The following is an 18,963-nucleotide window of genomic DNA, read 5'->3' as shown; positions in this document are numbered from 1 at the left end:
CTGGAAAGCAATTTGGGCAGATGCATCAGGTGTCTTAATAAACATTTATACATTGAGACCTGTGATCTCCATGTGTTTAAAAATATAAGTATGATTATCACAGCATTATTTCTAATAATAAAATATCTAGTGTACATCAATAGGGGAATGATTAATTTAAATAAGTAATCATTTAAATAAATAATTCAGGTATTATATAAATGTGTGATATAATATAAATTCTATAAATATAATTACATAGTTTATAAATATGTCCATACATGTGTAATATATTTATATGTAAATTGCATTTTTGTCAGAGTCCTAAAAAATATTTAAGGCATTAAGGGCATTCAGTAAATCATAGTATAACCATATTAGGGAATGCCATGCATCTCCATTAAATTATATTTTGAAAGATATTTAATAATATGGAAAATGTTCATAATATAATATTAAGTAAAAAACCTTTTATTTTTTATGTACATTGAATCCAGTTTTATTTATGTATATGTGTCTGTATGTATATGTGTCCATTTGTATGTCTGCATATTTCTACTTAGAAAGAAAAAGATTGAATGTAAATATCCCAAAATGTTAACAATGATTCTCTTTGGAACTTCAGAGAAGTGATTTTTCTTTTCTTCTTTATGGTTTTCTACTTTCTAAATTTTGTACAAACAAAATTTTCCTTTTAGAATAAGAAGAAAACTTTGAAAAATACAGTATTATATTTTGTTATTAATATAGCAAATATTTTATTCCAGAGATAGAATATGTAATTAAAAGCTCATTACATCTATTGTTACAATGGAATTAAGACTAGCCCATTGCTGGAACCCTAAGAATGACACAATAATTATCTGGCTCCATTTTCCATCCTTCATATATTAGCAGTATTACTTAGTTCCACCAAAGTATTAGACTCTGATGGGGGAGTTTCCCAGTATGTGATGTGCTGCTCTATTTACTATCAAGCACTTTATTCCAATTATGATAGGCTCTTAGAATAGATGCTGAGACATGAATCTTCTCTTTACTGAGATGTGTGTCACCTGTCAGAAAATTCCATGGCCTGTTTTCCATCTCTGCTTCCATTAGACAGATATGTTAGAAATGAGATTGGGGGAATCTGAGGAATTTGAGGAATGTGAGTACAGTTAAATGAATGCTAATTCATACTGGTTCTTTTGTAGATGATTTAATCATGCAGCTGATCATTATATACATGACAAATTATTTGAGACTAAAAAGTGTATATATATATATAAGCTGAGTGTTGAAGCAAAACATTGTAGAAATTAAAGAAAGAAGTAGCCAGTATCCAGAGTTCAAAATTTAACACAATCTGTCATGGAAAAAAGAAATCTCCCCCAACTCCCACTCTGTTTAATCCAATATTGTCGAACTTTCCTGCCTTGAGTTATAAATATGTCTATTTCTCAACTACGATCTAAGGAACTTGGTGATAAGGATTTTACCTTAATCATCTTTATGTCCTTGGTACCTGGGATACAATAAGTGCTCAATAAGTGTTTGTGGATGAGGAAACAAATACACTATAAAATATGAGTAAATAAAATACCATGAAGATGGCTTCTTCCAGGTTAAGACAAGAAGAATTTTATGGCAGTTTTGGCCTCTAGTGCTAAACCTCTCCCTCAAATGTCCTGTGTACTGAGGAGCAAGCCTTTGACAAAGACTTTGAAGGCTGTCCTAGCCTCAGCTTTACCAGTGATCTGGGATTATAAACTTCCTAGTTCTTCAGTTTTGAATGTATTCATGGGAAATATGGAAATGAATTGACTCATACAAGATAAAAAACAATATAAACCACAGTCCTCCATTTGCATGATCAGAATTTTTCCAGTAGGGTAAGGATGATCATGTCAATATTGGACTGGGGTTCTTCTAGATTATTCCTCTAATTCTGAATCTATGGCTCAAAATCTGATGATAAACTTTTACGTTTTCATTTAAAATATGATGACGATCATATAGTTAAACAATTGAAAATATAATGCATAGGATAGTGTTACACATGCAGGCTTTACCACAGCTCAGAGCTGCGATTTGGTTAAAGTAAAAGTGAAATACCAAATAGAAACTCAACATGATGTGTTTGTGAGTCTAACATAACCCCCTTTTTTTCTTGTAATTCTCAGTGTTAAAAGGAAGCTACATAATGACTGGGTTATGAAAATTAGATATATTTCAGCCCTAAATTGCTTTGGATCCTGCTCCTTAGACAGTGTTCATTCATTAGTTTTGGAATCCTTGAAGAGACTTGAGGATAATTTGTAAGTACAGTTGTTTATATACATAAACATTCTGTGACTTTCAGGTGTTTTCCTGAAACCCATGGCAGCCTTGGAGCTTTTAAACTGGTTTTTAGACATATCAGATGTTAAGTATTCCATTTGTTCAACAAGATTAATTAGATTTTCAGGAGGAAGTTGAAGTTACTCATGCAAATCTGAACATGATGTGTTCTCCTAGAAGCAGTTTTGCTCATTTGTTTTTTATTGCTATATTCTATTAAAGTAAATCAATATTGGTGTAGCTATAACTATAATTTCCAAATATAGTTCTATTGGTAAAACTTTATACTTTAAAAATCATTCTTATAGGTCAATTGACTAGCCAATAGCCTGTGAGTATCTGTAGAACAACCATCATGTTCCATGTGTAATAAATACACAAAATGGCTTTCTTATAGACAGATGAGTTTGAATAGCGTATAGTCTTATCTTCTACCTAGTTAAATATTTATTAATAGTTATACTGATATATAGCAAGGGTATACAAATATATAGTAACTATAAAACAGCTGTTGTATTTTTTTAAGAAAGGTACATTCTACAGCATGGATAAACCTCAAAAACATTATGCTAAGTGACAGAAGACTGCATATTGAATAATCCCATTTGTAGGAAATGCCCAGAAAAGAAAAGTTTATAGAAATAGAAAGTAGATTAGTGGATGCCTGGGGCTGGTGATGGGAGGAAGGACCCCAAGTTGGCACAAGGGAACTCTCTGGGATTAGGGAAGGCTAAAGAAGAAGGAAATCACATGATCACATCAATAGATGCAGAAAAAGCACTTTACAAAATCCAGCACCCATTCCTGATAAAAACTCTCAATCTAGACACAGACATTATACCAGTTACAGGAAAACAACTCAAAATGGATCATAGACCCAAAAATAAAATGCAAAGCTGTAAAACTCCTGGAAGAAAATCTAGATGACATTGGGTTTGGCAATGACTTTTAAGATACCACTCCATGAGAGAAATCATTGATAAACTGGACTTCGTTCAAATTAAAAACTCTGCTCTGAAAAAGACACTGTCAAGAGAACAAGAAGACAAGCCATAGACTAGGAGAAAATATTTGCAAAACACATATCTGATAAAGGGGAGTCATCCAAAATATACAAAGAACTCTTAAAACTCAACACTAAAACAAACAACCTGATTAAAAAATGGGCAAAAGATCTGAGCAGACACATCACCAAAGAAGGTATACAGATGGCAATAAGTATATGAAAAGATGTTTCACATTCTACATCATTAGAGAAGTGGAAACTAATATCACAATGAGATATCATTACACACCTACTAGAATGTCCAAAATCCAAACCACTGACAACCTCAAATGCTGGCAAGAATGTGGAACAATAGGAACTCTCATTCAGTGCTGGTGGGAAAGCAAAACGGGTACAGCCACCTTGGAAGACAGTTTGGCAGTTTCTTAAAAAACTGAACATACTCTTGCCATATGATCCAGCACTAAAAAGCACTAAAAGCACTAAAAAGAAATAAGCTATCCATGAAAAGACATGGAGGAACCTTAAATGCATATTACGAAGTAAAAGAAGCCAATCTGAAAAGGTTACATACTGCATGATTCTAACTATATGACATTCCGGAAAAGGCAAAACTGTGGATAGGCAATTACAAATCAGTGATTGCTAGGATGCAGGGGGAGGGAGGGTTGAATAGGCAGGGCGCAGAGGATTTTTAGGGCCATGAAAATACTCTGTATGATACTATAATGGTGGACACATGTCATTATACATTTGTCCAAACCCACAGAATGTACAGCACCAAGAGTGAACCCTAATGTAAACTGTGGACTTTGTGCGATTATTATGTGTCAATGTGTAGGTTCATCAATTCTAACAAATGTACCACTCTGGTGAGAGATGTAGATAATGGGGGAAGCTATGCATGCGTGGGAGGGCAGGAGCATATGGAAAATCTCTGTAATTTCCACTCAATTTTTCTGTGAACCTAAAACTCCTTTAAAAAAATTGTCTGTTAAAAAAATGCACTGAGCCACAAATAAGAATCTGACTTGTTGCAACAAGAACTGAAAGGTCTTCTTTAAACTTGGCTTTAAGAATGAGCATAAATCTATCAAAAATACTATGGGTTAAGAAAATGTATATATACAAACACCCACATACAATGGAATATGTATGCTTTAGAAAAAGAAGGAAAACTTACCATTTGCAACAACCTGGATGAAACTGGAGGGCATTATGCTAACTGAAATAAACCAGACAGAGAAAGACAAATACTGCATGGTATCACTTATATGTGAAATCCAAAAAAAAGTAGAACTCATAGAAACAAAGTGTAGAACAGTCGTCACCAGGGAAAGGGTTCCCTTTCCATAGAGGAAGGTTCATAAAAGTTTGGTAAACTTTCATATAGGTTTTTATAAAACCTATAAAATGTCTGAGGATCTAATGTAAAACTTGGTGACTATAATTAACACTATTGTATAATTGAAATTTGCTAAGAAAGTAGAATGTAAATATTCACACCAAAAAAAAAAAAAAAAAAAGTAAACATGTGAGATGATGAATGTGTTGATTAACTCAGGGGAATCCTTTCACAATGTGTATATATATCAAATCATGTTATACAGTTTCAACATCTTACAATTATATGTCAAAACTGAAAAAATGAGATAAAATACAACAAAACACTATGGGTAAAAACTTAAAACTGCAAAACACTTACTTAGTGATTCAATTCCATTCTTAAAACTTACTTTCTCAATTGTAATCATTTTCTTCTGAATTTCAGTGTTTCTGTTTAAAGAATCAGTGAGTTGAAATGAGACAGTCTTGCTTTCTTTTTCTCTTTGCATTTAGGGTACAACTTTAAAAAGTCCTGGGAAAAATGGTGGAGAGACAAATATGACCCCCTAACAAAACACAAGTGATAGATACCTCCTAGGTCCTCTTGAAGTTTTAGTGAAACTCACAAAAAAATGGAAAACAAAAGGTAGCCTTTGCACATACAGAGCTAGAATTTCTTTAAATTCCAAGGCTTTTAATTTAAGCAATGGAATAACAGAATTAGAAATTTAATGAAAGACGAGAATATCACAGTCAGATGACTGACTACCTTAAGTTTTCTTGAAAGTTGTAGTCTTCAGGAAAAACACATATTTCTCCTTACCTAGAAAAAGGTGAAAATGTTTATCTTGGTGTAAAACATACTACAGTGAGAGATGATTTTAAAACTTTCTTCAGTACCTTAAAAACAATTTCATTTCTTGACACCAGATCTGACACCACAAATATCATTTCTATGTTTTTGTAACATAATTAACTGGCTAGTGATTACACTCTGGCATTTTAAAGGAATAAATTTCTGAAACATTTAATTAAGAACTAGATGCCACCTTATTTCCAATTTGATTTTATACTATGTTGGCAATTCATGATACATTCTTAATCATAAAGAAACATTGTGAGAACATATACAAATATAATATGTCCCCGTGGTGGTATAGAAAAAATATATTCTACTTCAACATCCAGAGAAAGGATTATTATTTGCAAGATATACAAACCTACAACCATGATTTCCACAGAACAAATATTACCGGTACACTTACCAGGGTAATTCTAACAGTTTATATGGCAACCAGAAAGCTGTATAAGGTCACGTAGTTCAGCCTTTAATCCAGAACTGTATCAATTATTCAACAAATATTTACTAAGTCAGAATGTGTTAAGAACTGTGGACAATACAAATATGTTTAAGTCATGACCCCTGCCTTAAAATGCTTAAAATCTAAGTGGGAAGACAAGAAATATAGACATAAAATCAACAGTATGGTGCACCCAGCTCATGTCAGGAATTTGGCCTACTTATTGTTAAACTCTGCCATGATTAAAATAAACTCACAATTCAATTATATTGAAAACAAAGGCAATAAATACTCAAAACTCATTACTTCTTATTTATTTTACTACATTTTACTATTACCTATGTTCTTGAGGGTTTTAGGTCCTGAAGAACACAGAAGTACTATGTAATGGTGTGCAACTGTGTATCTTTTCCTAACTCCACGTTCAGAGATGTCCCTTTGCTGGTTTGAAATCAGCCATGAGAGAAATATTTATACCACGGAAAACAGCAAATGTTGTAAACCAATGGCATACTCCCATCTCTACTTCCTTGCCCCCAGCTCGATGAATGTTAAACATTTATCAGCACACTACTACTTAGGATAATTTGCATTGCAAAGAAGAGCAAGTTAAAGGCCAGTTGGCTGGTTTAGGATTATAGGTATAATAGGAGTTCAGAAAGGGAAGTGATAAATAATGGTCCTCCAGCAAGCCCATAGAGATAAGAACAAGAAGTCTTATATAGGGGACTATGTAAAGTAACTTGCCAGTAATTTCATTACACAAGAAAGTTTAAAGCAAACACAATAAACGTGCCTAGTTGGCTTTTGGATGAATGAAGTGGCTTTTTTTTTCCTTCTTAAAGACTGTCTTTACATTGGTATGTTTACTTGCCTATTGTCAATCTAACATTACAAAATAGAAATCAAAAATTGATCTGCACAATATTGACAGGCGCTAAGTTCCAGCATCCTTCTCTCAGACCTCCACGTCTTACCATATCAGCTTTTGAACACTCCAACTTGCACTATACTGACCCAGTGATGTTGCTGAGGTCTCTGATACCTTTATCTCTCAGTAGATTGAATTTTATCAACCCTTTCCTTGACTTTCTTCTCTTCCTACCCTCCTGGATCCCAAGTTAATCATCTGAGTTTGTATCTCACCAGCATTCTTCTTTGATTTATACTCCTATCTGTCCAATGTATCGATCAGCAAAATCCCAACCCTTTTGCTCAGCAGAGCCCTTAGCCCAGTCTCCCAATCCTTTTACATACTTTTGATTAACCCCCTCTTATTCCTCTCAGTGACTATTCCAAACTTCAACTCCTTTCACCCTCCACTGATGTCCTGTCCTTCCATATGATCAAAAAAAAAAAAAAAAAACAACCCCTGTGGCCTCAGGAGTAATTCCCCAACACCCCAGATCTTTTCAGAATTTTCTACATCCACACCCAGCCTTAAATCTTTTCTTTTTGTTTCAGAGGTTGGTATCACACCTTCCATTGGTGACCCGGCACTTAACTTCTTCTCCAGGATCTTGCTACCTTAGTTTCTCCCACTCGTTCATTTTCAACCTAAAATGCTCAAGTCTCTTGTGATCTGAGTAACGCTTTTCTTGACCTTTAGTGTCCTTTGATCTATCATACTACACCTCTTCTGGAAAGGGTACTCTGCATTCACTATCCCCACTATCTTGACATTACTCATTCCCTCTAAAATCCTCTCTCATATAGCCTCCCGGCTACTACTCTACGGAAAAGACTCTCAAATTGGCCAATGATGTCTACATTGTCAGACCAAAGGAAATTAAACTAGGAGCATTCAGCATTACTGATCTCACCCATCCTAAAACTCTATTCTCTTGGCTTTTGGGAAGCCAGAGTTTTCGCCCCGTATCTTACTGTTTGACCTTTTCCCTTGTGATTCCTCTTTTTGTGTCTGCTCTTTTTGCGGTGGTATTCTCCAGAGTTTTGTCCTTAGCCAACCTTAATTGTCACTTTCTACTCAATTCTTGGGTTATGTTCCTCTTCTCCAACATATTAATACCTGTATACTAATGAAACCCAAGCTATCTTGAATGTTGGACTTACGTATACCTACTCACTATGTCCACCTGGATATCTCATAGCCCCTTAAATTTCACTTCACTTCCCCCACTTTTTAATCTATGCCTTTTATAGAATTTAAAATTTTTCTTGGTGGCACCATGATGCATCAAATCATCTAGGCAGAAATTTAGCAACTCCACATGACTCCTTTTTCCCTCAACCCCTAAAAATCATCAGTCACCAATTTGTCTATATTGCCTTAAAAATTCTTGTTGAATCTACTTTATATTCTGTATCTCTATTGTCCTAGGCTCTTCTCTCCAACTACCCTCTTGTCCCAATACTCTTCCAAACTATTCTTGTAAGGATGATATCCAACCATCTCAGTGTCCTTCACATTTCTCCATCACCTGCCACAGCACTCCCATTATCTGGCTCCTGTTAACCTCTCCACTTCATCCACTTCACTGCTCTTTATTATCTTGTACTTAGGATTCTGTTACTCTGAACTTCTTGCTACTCCCTGGATACTGCATGTTGGGACTTTGTACATGTTCAATGCCTGAAATACTCTCTCCACTCTTCCTCTTAGTTCTTCTCTACCTCAACCTCCATAATCCTGTGGGTTTTTTTTTTTTTAAAGAGGGAAGTTTTTTATTTTTAAAATTTTTTCCAGTTTTTTGAGGTATAACTGACCCCATAAATCCTTTAAGGATCAAGTGATACCAACTCTAGGAAATTTTCCTGACCTCTTCCAGCAACCTCTTCCCCAACTGGGTTAGGTACCCTTTTCATGCTTCAGTCTTTGTACTTATTGCATTTTAATTATGTTTAAGGATGTGTCTTTCCAAGACACTAAGCTTGTTGAGTTTTTGTATATTCAATGTTCTCTTTCTGATAGTCCTATAATTTGAAAAAAACTACATAGATGACTCCAGAAGAAGCTCTAGAGCAGGAGGCTGAATATTCACTTTTTTTTTTTTTTTTTACCAAATACTTATTGGTTACTCTGTTTAAAGCACTGTATTAGGTGTTGGAAATTTAAAGATGCATAAGACTAGGTCTTTGCTCTCATGTTTAATGAGCGAGAAAGGAAATAGATTCCCAGAGAGGGTGATAAATGTCATGATATCGATTTAAGAGAGTTGTATGGGAGCAGAAGAGAGTTCTCAGAGCATCTTAAGGTAGGATTGGGGTGTGGATAAAAATTGGGGTAGGCTTCTTGAAAAGGAGTGTCATGCATACTGAGTTTTGAAGAACTGGTAAGAGTTAGCCAGGTAAAGCAGTTGCAGGAGAGTAGAGTTCATAAATAGTCACATTAAAGAAATGACATTTATAAAGGCACAGAAGTGAAAAAGAAGATGGTGAATTCTAGAAACTGTAAGTAGTTCAATATGATTGGAACAGAGAGGAAGAGTTGGGAAAGATGAGACTGGATAAGCCAAACATGAAGAGACCTGCATACCATGATAAAAAGTTGGAATTTTAACCTGACGGCTACAGGAAGCCATTGAATACTTTAGACAGAAAAGTGATAAAATTCGTGTTTTTGACAGATTACCCTAGCAGCAAAGTGGAGAATGGATTGGGGAAAGGCAAGTTGAAAAGAGGGAGACCAATTGGGAAAATACGGCAATAGTTTAGAAAAGAAATGATGGGGGTTTGAACTGAACCAGTGAAAGTAAGGATGGAAAGAGAACAGATTCTCATAAAATTTACAAGAATTGGTGACCTACTGGATGAGAGAAATAAAGGAAAGAGAGGAATCTAAGGTTCATTTTTTCATTCTCAACAGTATTTAATGTATGCCTATTATAGATCAAAAACTGTTCCAAGAAGTGATATAATGGTATACAAAAAAGACTAACTCTCTCCTCTCCTGGAGTCATATTCTAGTGGGAAAGCAAATAATCAAATGAATAATACAGACTTAGGTGAGTAGGTGATGGAGATGAAGGAGCATTATGGGATAAAGAGTGATGGGAGGCAGTAATCTTGACAGGATGGTCACGAGAGACTGCTCTGAGGAGATAACATGTGATCAGAGATCTGAGTGAGGTGAAGAGCAAATCATCCAAAGATCTAGAAGAAAAGCATTACAGCAGCAGACGCCAGGCTCAGTTTGGGGGAGCTATATACGTGGCTGTGCTTTTCACTACGAGAGAATATAAATAAAGGAATACATTTGCAAGGGAATTCTAGATCACGCCTGCCACTTATTCGTTGTCCAAGAGTCTTGAGCATGTTTTTTTTAACTTATTTGAACCTCAATAACCTCATTTATAAATGGGAATAACACTAACTTTCCTAGCTCATGGGATTTTTGTGCTACTCAAATAAGCTGAAATGGGTGAAGGTGCTTTGAAAACTAAAACCCCTTAACAACTGAAAGTATTATTATTTGCTTATAGACATTTAAGGTCTTTTGTGGAGACTGGATTTTTAAAGAACACTGATTTCCGCATGCTGCCAAAATCCATGATAATAATAAATACTCTAACACTGCAAGAAAGGAAAGGCACAAGTTTTCCTTTGGGAACAATTTGTACGGGCCAATATTCCCTTTTCCAAGTATTAGGATCTGTCAATCAAGTGGTGAATGCTTGTATTAGGTCTTAATGAAATATTAATAGGTCCCTTCTTTTTGTCAGCAAAAACATGCCCTTCAACTGACATGATTCTAGGAAGATCTAATTCCCTTTTTTTTCCAGTGACGTATCCTCAAGAGCAGATTGAGTTAGTCGCACTCTCACACTCTTATTCCTTTTTATTTATTTATTTATTTATTTATTTAATTATTAACATCTTTATTGGAGTATAATTGCTTTACAATGGTGTGTTAGTTTCTGCTTTATAACAAGGTGAATCAGCTATACATATACATATATCCCCATATCTCTTCCCTCTGTGTCTCTCTCCCTCCCACCCTCCCTATCCCACCCCTCTAGGTGGTCACAAAGCACCAAGATATCTCCCTGTGCTATGCGGCTGCTTCCCACTAGCTACTGGTTTTACATTTGGTAGTGTATATATGTCTATGCCACTCTCTCACTTTGTCCCAGCTTACCCTTCCCCCTCCCTGTGTCCTCAAGCATCTTTATTCCCATCCTGCCCCTAGGTTCTTCATGACCTTTTTTTCTTTTTTAGATTCCATATATATGTGTTAGCATATGGTATTTGTTTTTCTCTTTCTGACTTACTTCACTCTGTATGACAGACTCTAGGTCCATCTACCTCACTACAAATAACTCAATTTCGTTTCTTTTTATGGCTGAGTAATATCCCATTGTACATACGTGCTACATCTTCTTTATCCATTCATCTGTTGATGGACACTTAGGTTGCTTCCATGTCCTGGCTATTGTAAATAGAGCTGCAGTGAACATTTTGGTACATGACTCTTTTTGAATTATGGTTTTGTCTGGGTATATGCCCAGTAGTGGGATTGCTGGGTCGTATGGTAGTTCTATTTTTAGTCTTTTAAGGAACCTCCATGCTGTTCTCCATAGTGGCTGTATCAATTTACACTCCCACCAACAGTGCAAGAGGGTTTCCTTTTCTCCACACCTTCTCCAGCATTTATTGTTTGCAGATTTTTTGATGACGGCCATTCTGATTGGTGTGAGGTGATACCTCATTGTAGTTTTGATTTGCATTTCTCTAATGATTAATGATGTTGAGCATTCGTTCATGTGTTTGTTGGCAATCTGTATATCTTCTTTGGAGAAATCTCTATTTAGGTCTTCTGCCCATTTTTGGATTGGGTTGTTTGTTTTTTTGATATTGAGCTGCATGAGCTGCTTGTAAATTTGGGAGATTAATCCTTTGTCAGTTGCTTCATTTGCAAATATTTTCTCCCATTCTGTGGGTTGTCTTTTTGTCTTGTTTACAGTTTCCTTTGCTGTGCAAAAGCTTTTAAGTTTCATTAGGTCCCATTTGTTTCTTTATGTTTTTCTTTCCATTTCTCTAAGAGGTGGGTCAAAAAGGATCTTGCTGTGATTTATGTCATAGAGTGTTCTGCCTATGTTTTCCTCTAAGAGTTTGATAGTGTCTGGCCTTACATTTAGGTCTTTAATCCATTTTGAGTTTATATTTGTGTATGGTGTTAGGGAGTGTTCTAATTTCATTCTTTTACATGTAGCTGTCCAGTTTTCCCAGCACGACTTGTTGAAGAGGCTGCCTTTTCTCTATTGTATATTCTTGCCTCCTTTATCAAAGATAAGGTGACCATATGTGCATGGGTTTACCTCTGGGCTTTCTATTCTGTTCCATTGATCTATATTTCTGTTTTGGTGCCAGTATCATACTGTCTTGATTACTGTAGCTTTGTAGTATAGTCTGAAGTCAGGGAGTCTGATTCTTCCAGCTCCATTTTTCTTTTTACCCTTGTATCCCATTCCATTTTCACTTATGTGCAAACACAGACACACACACACACACACTCAGATGCAACCATTCTTTGGATTGAATAAATCTTTTTATTTATATGTTTTCTTCAAAATTAATGTTAATATGTATTTTTTTATTTATGTAATGTTATTGTAGGGAATTTAAATTCCTCCTCTCTACAGTGTTCTGTAGATTTGGTACTTTGTAGCTGTAAACACTTAAATTATCTAGGTTTTCTTTTTCAAACTTGCCAGTACTTTCTGGTCTTAGGTCTGAAGAGCATCTATTTTGCAATAGGCAGGAGTTTGTCTTTGAGCTCAATTCCGAGCTTCCTAGTATTTACCATATCTCCCAGAATTTGGCCCAAGAGGGTCAGGAAACTGTGAGACAAAAATACATAAACTCAGCAAATAATGATCATTGATCTATTCTGTCAAACTCTGGCTGACTTTTCAACTACTTCCTTGGGTCACTCTCCTAAATCTAGAAGCTAAAGAGATTTCTCAAGTGATACAGTGTAATCATGTTTTCCAGAACTGTCAGTGCCGTTGAGGAGTCATTTCAATAGAAAGAGAGTTGAGTCCACTCCATCCTTAGATTCATCATATTCCTATCTCTGCAATTTCCTATAATGTCTTAAGCTGAGACAGATGAAACTGCATTTATACTAATTCATAATTGGCCAGCTGTTAAAATGGAAACCAGTACAGCTCCCAGAAAGGCAGGAAAAAACTCCTCTCAAAAAAATTTTTCCATTTAAGAAATGATTACCATTCTGCTCATAATTTTGTATGGTAATTTCACAAATGTACCAGCAGGAAAATGAACATATGCTACTAATATTGCCATGTAAAGAATGTTGGCCTATTGCAAGACATAAGTTGAACCATTAACCCTTTAATAGCTTGGCAATTCCAAGAGATGAGCAACTAACTACTTAGCATTACTCTTTATTAGTTACCCAGCTTGGAGGCAGATTGTAATATTAGAAAGTATGTAGTGGTTCTCAGTAGGGTTGCTATGGAGCCAGTCAGAACTGGTTTCTGTCTGGCACTCAAGGCTTTGTGACCATTGAACACGTTACCATTAGCTCTACGTAGTCTCAGTTTTTCCATCTTTAAATGGGAATGAATATACCTACCTTGTAGTGTTATAAGGTATGTAAAAATTAACCTAAGTTACTCAGGTAAAGTGCCTAGCTTAATGCATGGTATATATAGTTAGTGCTCAATAAATGTAAGTTCCTCTTTTTGTTCCCTTAATAAAGATACTGAAATACATCAGAAAATGAATTTTAATACTGATATCAGGTGGAGTAACTGTAGACCTGTACTGGTTTGTGCTTTGTGTTCCCACTTCTATAGTAGGGGTCAGAAAACGGCATGTGCCATGTCCAGTGGGCCATCTGTTTTTGGAGCATCTGCAAACTAAGAATAGGTTTTACATTTTTAAATGGTTGAAAAAATCAAAAGAAGAATAATATTTCATGACCCATGAAAATTATACGAAATTCAAATTTCATTGCTCATGAAGTTATATGGGAACACAACCATGCTCACTTGTTTACGTATTATTTACAGCTGTTTTTGTGCTACAGTGGCAGAGAGTAAATAGGAAAGTGTCAAATATTTATTATCCGGATCCTTAAAGAAAAAGTTTACCATACCCTGATCTAAAGTTTTCTATTGCACCTTCTCTTGTTCTTTGGGAATAGGTACAATATGGATTAATCACAGGCAGTAATCCAGAGTGAGGACCACTATTTTTAAAAAATACCTTTACCTGAGGCACTCAAATTTCCTGCCTTACATCATCAAGGAGGAAATAAAAATGACTTCTTCTTTGTCCCCTGCATTCCTCCCATCTACCCCCACCCCAAGGGAAGATAAGAGAGGATACAAGCTTCCTCAATGGCCCTTCACCTTTAGCAATTACATGATCCCCCTGGAATGCTTTCCTGTCTGAGCATCGTATTACATTCAGTGAATGACCCTAATTATGTAACATTCCATCTGATTACCCCTCTTCCCTCCCCAGATCAGAGCTCATGAATTTGTGTAACATTAGCAGGGAAACTGAGATGAAGTATGCTATGATTCAGGCAAGGTCTTTTGATAGTAGAGTGTTTGGGTTTTTTTTTTTTTTTTTTCATTTTGAAGAAATTATTAGAAAATGTTTCTCCTTCAAAAGTACTATTATCTCAGGGACAAATTCAGAGGGAACTTTCCAGAATCAATATATTTCTATTCTGTGTGACTCTGAAAACTAGTACAGTATTGTCAACCAGTGGTATTTGTTCCTGAAGGGTATTCAAACATATTTATTAGGAGCCTTCTGTGTTCAAAGTCCCATGGTATCTACATTTTATTTTGTTATGGAATGGACAATATGGGCCAACATTGTACATAAGACTATGAGTCTAGTGCTATCTTGCTGTGGTCAGTGTTTAGAGGTGGGTCCCCCTGAGGCATCCTAGATGAGAGGGTGGTTCCCCCACACCCCTGACCTACCACCCCATCCCTGAGGAGGGACCATGGTGTGGAGGACCTGAGCTCAAGTCCAAACACCAAACCAGATATCTCACTGCACTGTAAGATGTTGAGTGAAAACTCTCTTCATTCTTCAGATGTAAAATGCTGTGGAAATACTAGTTAATATTATCATAACTTTCTCAGAGAACACTCTGGCATGTACCAGTTAGAGTAAATTACACCTAGTTACAGAATAAGAAAGCAATCTGTTAAAAACTATGCAGTTGAATATGTATATAAAATATCTGTGAAAAGCAGCTCATGTTTTAAGTTTTTTCCCAGTTGAAATCAATTATATGAATTTTCTTAGTTGAAACTGGCTTTACTGAAAGACACAGTTCATCCATCTCTAGTCCATTTAATTATGTGGGCCAGGAAAATAGATTAATTTTATCTAATGGGCAGGTATTTTAAAAAAACAAAAAAAAATTTAATGGGAAGTATGTATGATCCCCATTTTACATGCTGAGACATTGACGTAAAAATGTTTGATAGATCCCTAATCAACTAACAGAGCATTAAATGTTTCTTTTCCTGTTATCTTAGAATTTCAGCTAAAGTTCCATTTAAAGAAAGATATACTAAACCATCCTCACAGAATTATTAGAAGGTAGTCAAACCAGTCCCATGACTCTTATCTTATCAGTCACCCACAGCAATGAAGAAACAACAAGCAGTTCTAAAATAGTTGAAAAGAAGGATGCAGTTACCTAGCTGTGGAACTATGGGGAATGCTGAGGCATTTGGTCCGCCATCCCCAGGGTGAGAGTGGAGGTTGGGAGAGAGGTTCCCCCACCTCAGACCACAGGAGGAGAGCCCCAGGAGAGGCTGTTCCAGGACAACCTGCTCCAGGAGAGCCAAAAAACACGGGGAAATATATCTGGCTCCCCAGGGGCTACTTGCTGAGGCCCCAAAGCACACAGGCTCACCTTAGGCAAGTTTGACAGGTGACATATGCACATTATGACCACTACTTGCTTCCCCATGGGGAATTCTGAAGGCTGCAGGCTGGACCATATTATGACATGCGGCCCTGAGCACTTTTGCCTTCATGTGTCCCTCCCACCATAATGCTATCAATATTGCACATTATTTTTGATATAATTTCAAAGACTTCAACTTTTTTAATGTTTTAGGCTCTAAAAATTTTATTTTTTCTGATATGAGAAAAAATTAAAACACTTCTCTTGACCCTAAACTTAAATTTTTTCCTTTGATTTTAAGAACAATTAGAACATTTCTGTGGGCCCCCAAAATTACTGTGGGCCCTAAACTCTGCACCTGCTGTGCCTAATGCACACATTCCTACCTGGCAAGAGGGACCCAAGACAATAGGGTGGGGCTGCATTCAGGTTGACACTGTCCTGCATGACTAGCCTGTGTGAATTTCCTGTGGGCCACAGTCAGTGGTTTAGCAGGAATTTCCCTTGCTAATGGAAACTGGTCCAAGGAGACTTGCTGCTGGGGCAAGATGGTGTACTAAGAGGCTGTGTTTGGAGACAAGGGCAGAAGAAAATAATGCCATTACCAGTTTATACCTAATCGGGTTCAGTTCATTCATTCAACCAGAAAAACATGTCATTGACAACAGTGTAAATAAGTCACCAGAGATAAGTAGAAACTACTTCTTATCTGGAACGTTTAAACATTTTCAAAATTCTAAATTCTGACTTTAGATTTATGTTACTGAATTAGGGCTGCTTTTCATGAACTGTGAATAAGTAGTCATTTGAATAAAGTAGGAGTATAGTTTACCTTTGCATTAGCTAGTCAGAAAGATTACTACTATACACTAGACATAGATTTTTTGGATGAAAAAATCTTTTAAAATATCTTAGAAGTATCTTTTTACATAGAAGTAGTAAAATCTATTCCTCTGTTTATTTAGTAAACTTCTCACTTAGGACTTAACTACTGATACTTTGTGTTACTTTTGAACTTTAAAACAAAAAAAGCTATTTTTTTCTCCTCTAAATGATCATTCTCACTTATTAAAATTGGAAATTTTGTCTAAACTCTTGCTATTTTATCATTGTGTATGTTTTTTAAAATATAGGAGCTGTCTCATTCAGAGGTTGCAAACTGGTAGTCTCATGAGCTAAATGCAACCTGCAAATGGTGTTTTGTTTGGTAGCATTTAGGGTCATTTATTTGTTTGGTCTTGTCAACTGGCTCTGGGCCTTGGCTCCCCCTTTCCACAGGACATGCACTCTCTGTCCGCGCCCTGTAGTTTCCTAGCCAGCCCGCTTCACTCATCTAGTTCACCTGCCTGGCTCCTGTACACATCTTAACTAATGAACACTCACCTCTGCTATCACAGTTCACTGATGTTTCCTCTAGACCAGTGCTGGACATTCAGTTTGTACTCAGTAAATTTTGCTGAGGCCCTACTGAGTGCCCCCCAAAATTCTTTCACAGGTCTTGTTGTCATTGGGGGATTTCTCTCTCTTGATTACTTCCCTTTCAGAGTATACTTTTAGCTCACTATGCCCTCTCCCCAACTCCTTTGCCAACTGCAGACATTCTTTAATACAGAAATCTAATGCTTTAATAATCTTAGGTAATGCAGGAACAGTTTTCAAACACACCATCCTGAACATTTCCAATATGGAAATTTTATAGTCAACAACCTTCAATGAATCCATAAATTCAGATCTATTTCTCCCACAACCCTCTAGCTGCTCTAATTTCACTTCTTCCCCCACACGGGGGAGCTACACTACTGATTAAAAAGTACAATGAGTCATTGGAGTCTTTGTTCACGTACTTTCCCCGCCCCCCAACCCAGGGGCCACTGATAACGGTTATGCAGGTTGTGTGCTGCACAGTGCTGGACATCACCTACATAGGCTAGGCAGTGGCCTGCTGGACTCCTACCCAGCCACATCCACACAGAAAGCATAAAATCAAAGATTTTAAGTAATAGAAGCTATTTAAGCTATATCCAATCCTTGGTCTCATTAAGTGGGGAAATTGTAGTTCAGCAAAATTAAGTGACGCTTCTAATGTCATATATTTAGCCACAGAATGTGACCAAAATCTAGGCCTCCTGACCTCAACCCTGGGTGCATTCTAAGTCCACTTCACCAGTTTGTCCTGTCATGCTCCGTCCATTTTATGGCAGGTCTCTACAGAAGTCTGCCCTTCCCACCACCTCCTCCTACTGGGGTTCCTTTTAGAAGAAAAATCAGAAAGAGCTCTCATATTCTTTCTTGAAACTATCAGGAACCAACTCAAAAGCAGGGTGCATATACCCCAGAGGGAATGCAAGATGAGCCATCAGAAAGTGGGTAGAAAATTCTAGAAATTCCCTTTCTTTTAAATTTTTATCTCATATTTATTGCTGTTTGTTTATAATATACATACTATATTAATTGTGTAATATATATATATAATTTACAAGTAAATATAGGCATATATGTGAGAAAACATTTTGGAAAAAAATTTAATATGAATTTCTGAGCCCCTTGGAGATTCCGATTTACCAAGTTAGGGATAGGATCAAGAATTTATATTTTAGCATCCAAAGTGATTCTGATTCCAAGTTTAGGAACCACTGCTCTAAGGTCATGAGAATTTCTGACCTAAGTAAAGAGGTTAATGAAGTTAATCTCTAAGTTAAGAGGTTGATGAAGTTGGATGTAGGGGTCTAAGGAATACTCTTTACCTTAGGTTTAAGGAAGAATAGAAAGTAAAGTAATTGGAAAAACTACACGTGATCCATGGTTTCCAGTAAGAGCCTCTTACATAAATTCCTGAATTTAGTTGAGCAAATTTTTTCTTCAAAAATTTTCTGACATTAAACAAAGTTGTTTCAGCCAAATCATATATCTGCATCTTCCCAAAGACTGCAATTCAGACTTCATTTACATGCTCTCTCATTGACTTTGTGATTGTGTTCTGAGAACTGTACAGCCTGTGTTTAATTCATATCCATTTCTTTTATAACCTAAATCCACGTTGGGCACTTATAATGAAAATTTATTTTCACCTGAAGTTTAGGGTGATAATTGCAATCCAAGATGCTTCTGGGTATTGCCCCTTAGGTTTATTATCTCAAAGATAACCCCAAAATATA

General features: G+C 36.2%; 1 protein-coding gene and 1 long non-coding RNA gene across 4 annotated transcripts in view; one reads left to right on the top strand and one right to left on the bottom strand.

Annotated features, from left to right (window-relative positions):
• Positions 1-18,963, bottom strand: part of LOC309665139 — a 324,111-nt gene that overhangs the window by 161,687 nt on the left and 143,461 nt on the right. Inside the window, exons 7-8 of one of the 3 annotated variants that reach the window (XR_014266228.1) lie at positions 5,044-5,456; positions 4,491-4,528 (exon numbers count right to left, since the gene is read on the bottom strand). The exons of 1 other annotated variant lie outside the window; for it this stretch is intronic. This is a non-coding gene — a long non-coding RNA (uncharacterized lncRNA). The remainder of the gene's footprint in view (positions 1-4,490; positions 4,529-5,043; positions 5,457-18,963) is intronic. One more of the 3 variants, XR_014266229.1, reaches the window with a different exon arrangement.
• The window catches only part of WDR64 (WD repeat domain 64), a 156,724-nt gene that overhangs the window by 34,994 nt on the left and 102,767 nt on the right, over positions 1-18,963 (top strand). The window contains exon 8 of the mRNA XM_082471325.1: positions 2,145-2,279. Within this exon, the coding sequence (XP_082327451.1) occupies positions 2,145-2,279 (135 nt within the window). The remainder of the gene's footprint in view (positions 1-2,144; positions 2,280-18,963) is intronic.

This window comes from Balaenoptera physalus (assembly GCF_965194825.1).
Source record: "Balaenoptera physalus genome assembly, chromosome: 1".
NCBI lineage: Eukaryota > Metazoa > Chordata > Mammalia > Artiodactyla > Balaenopteridae > Balaenoptera > Balaenoptera physalus.
This window is presented reverse-complemented; position numbering and strand designations above follow the sequence as displayed.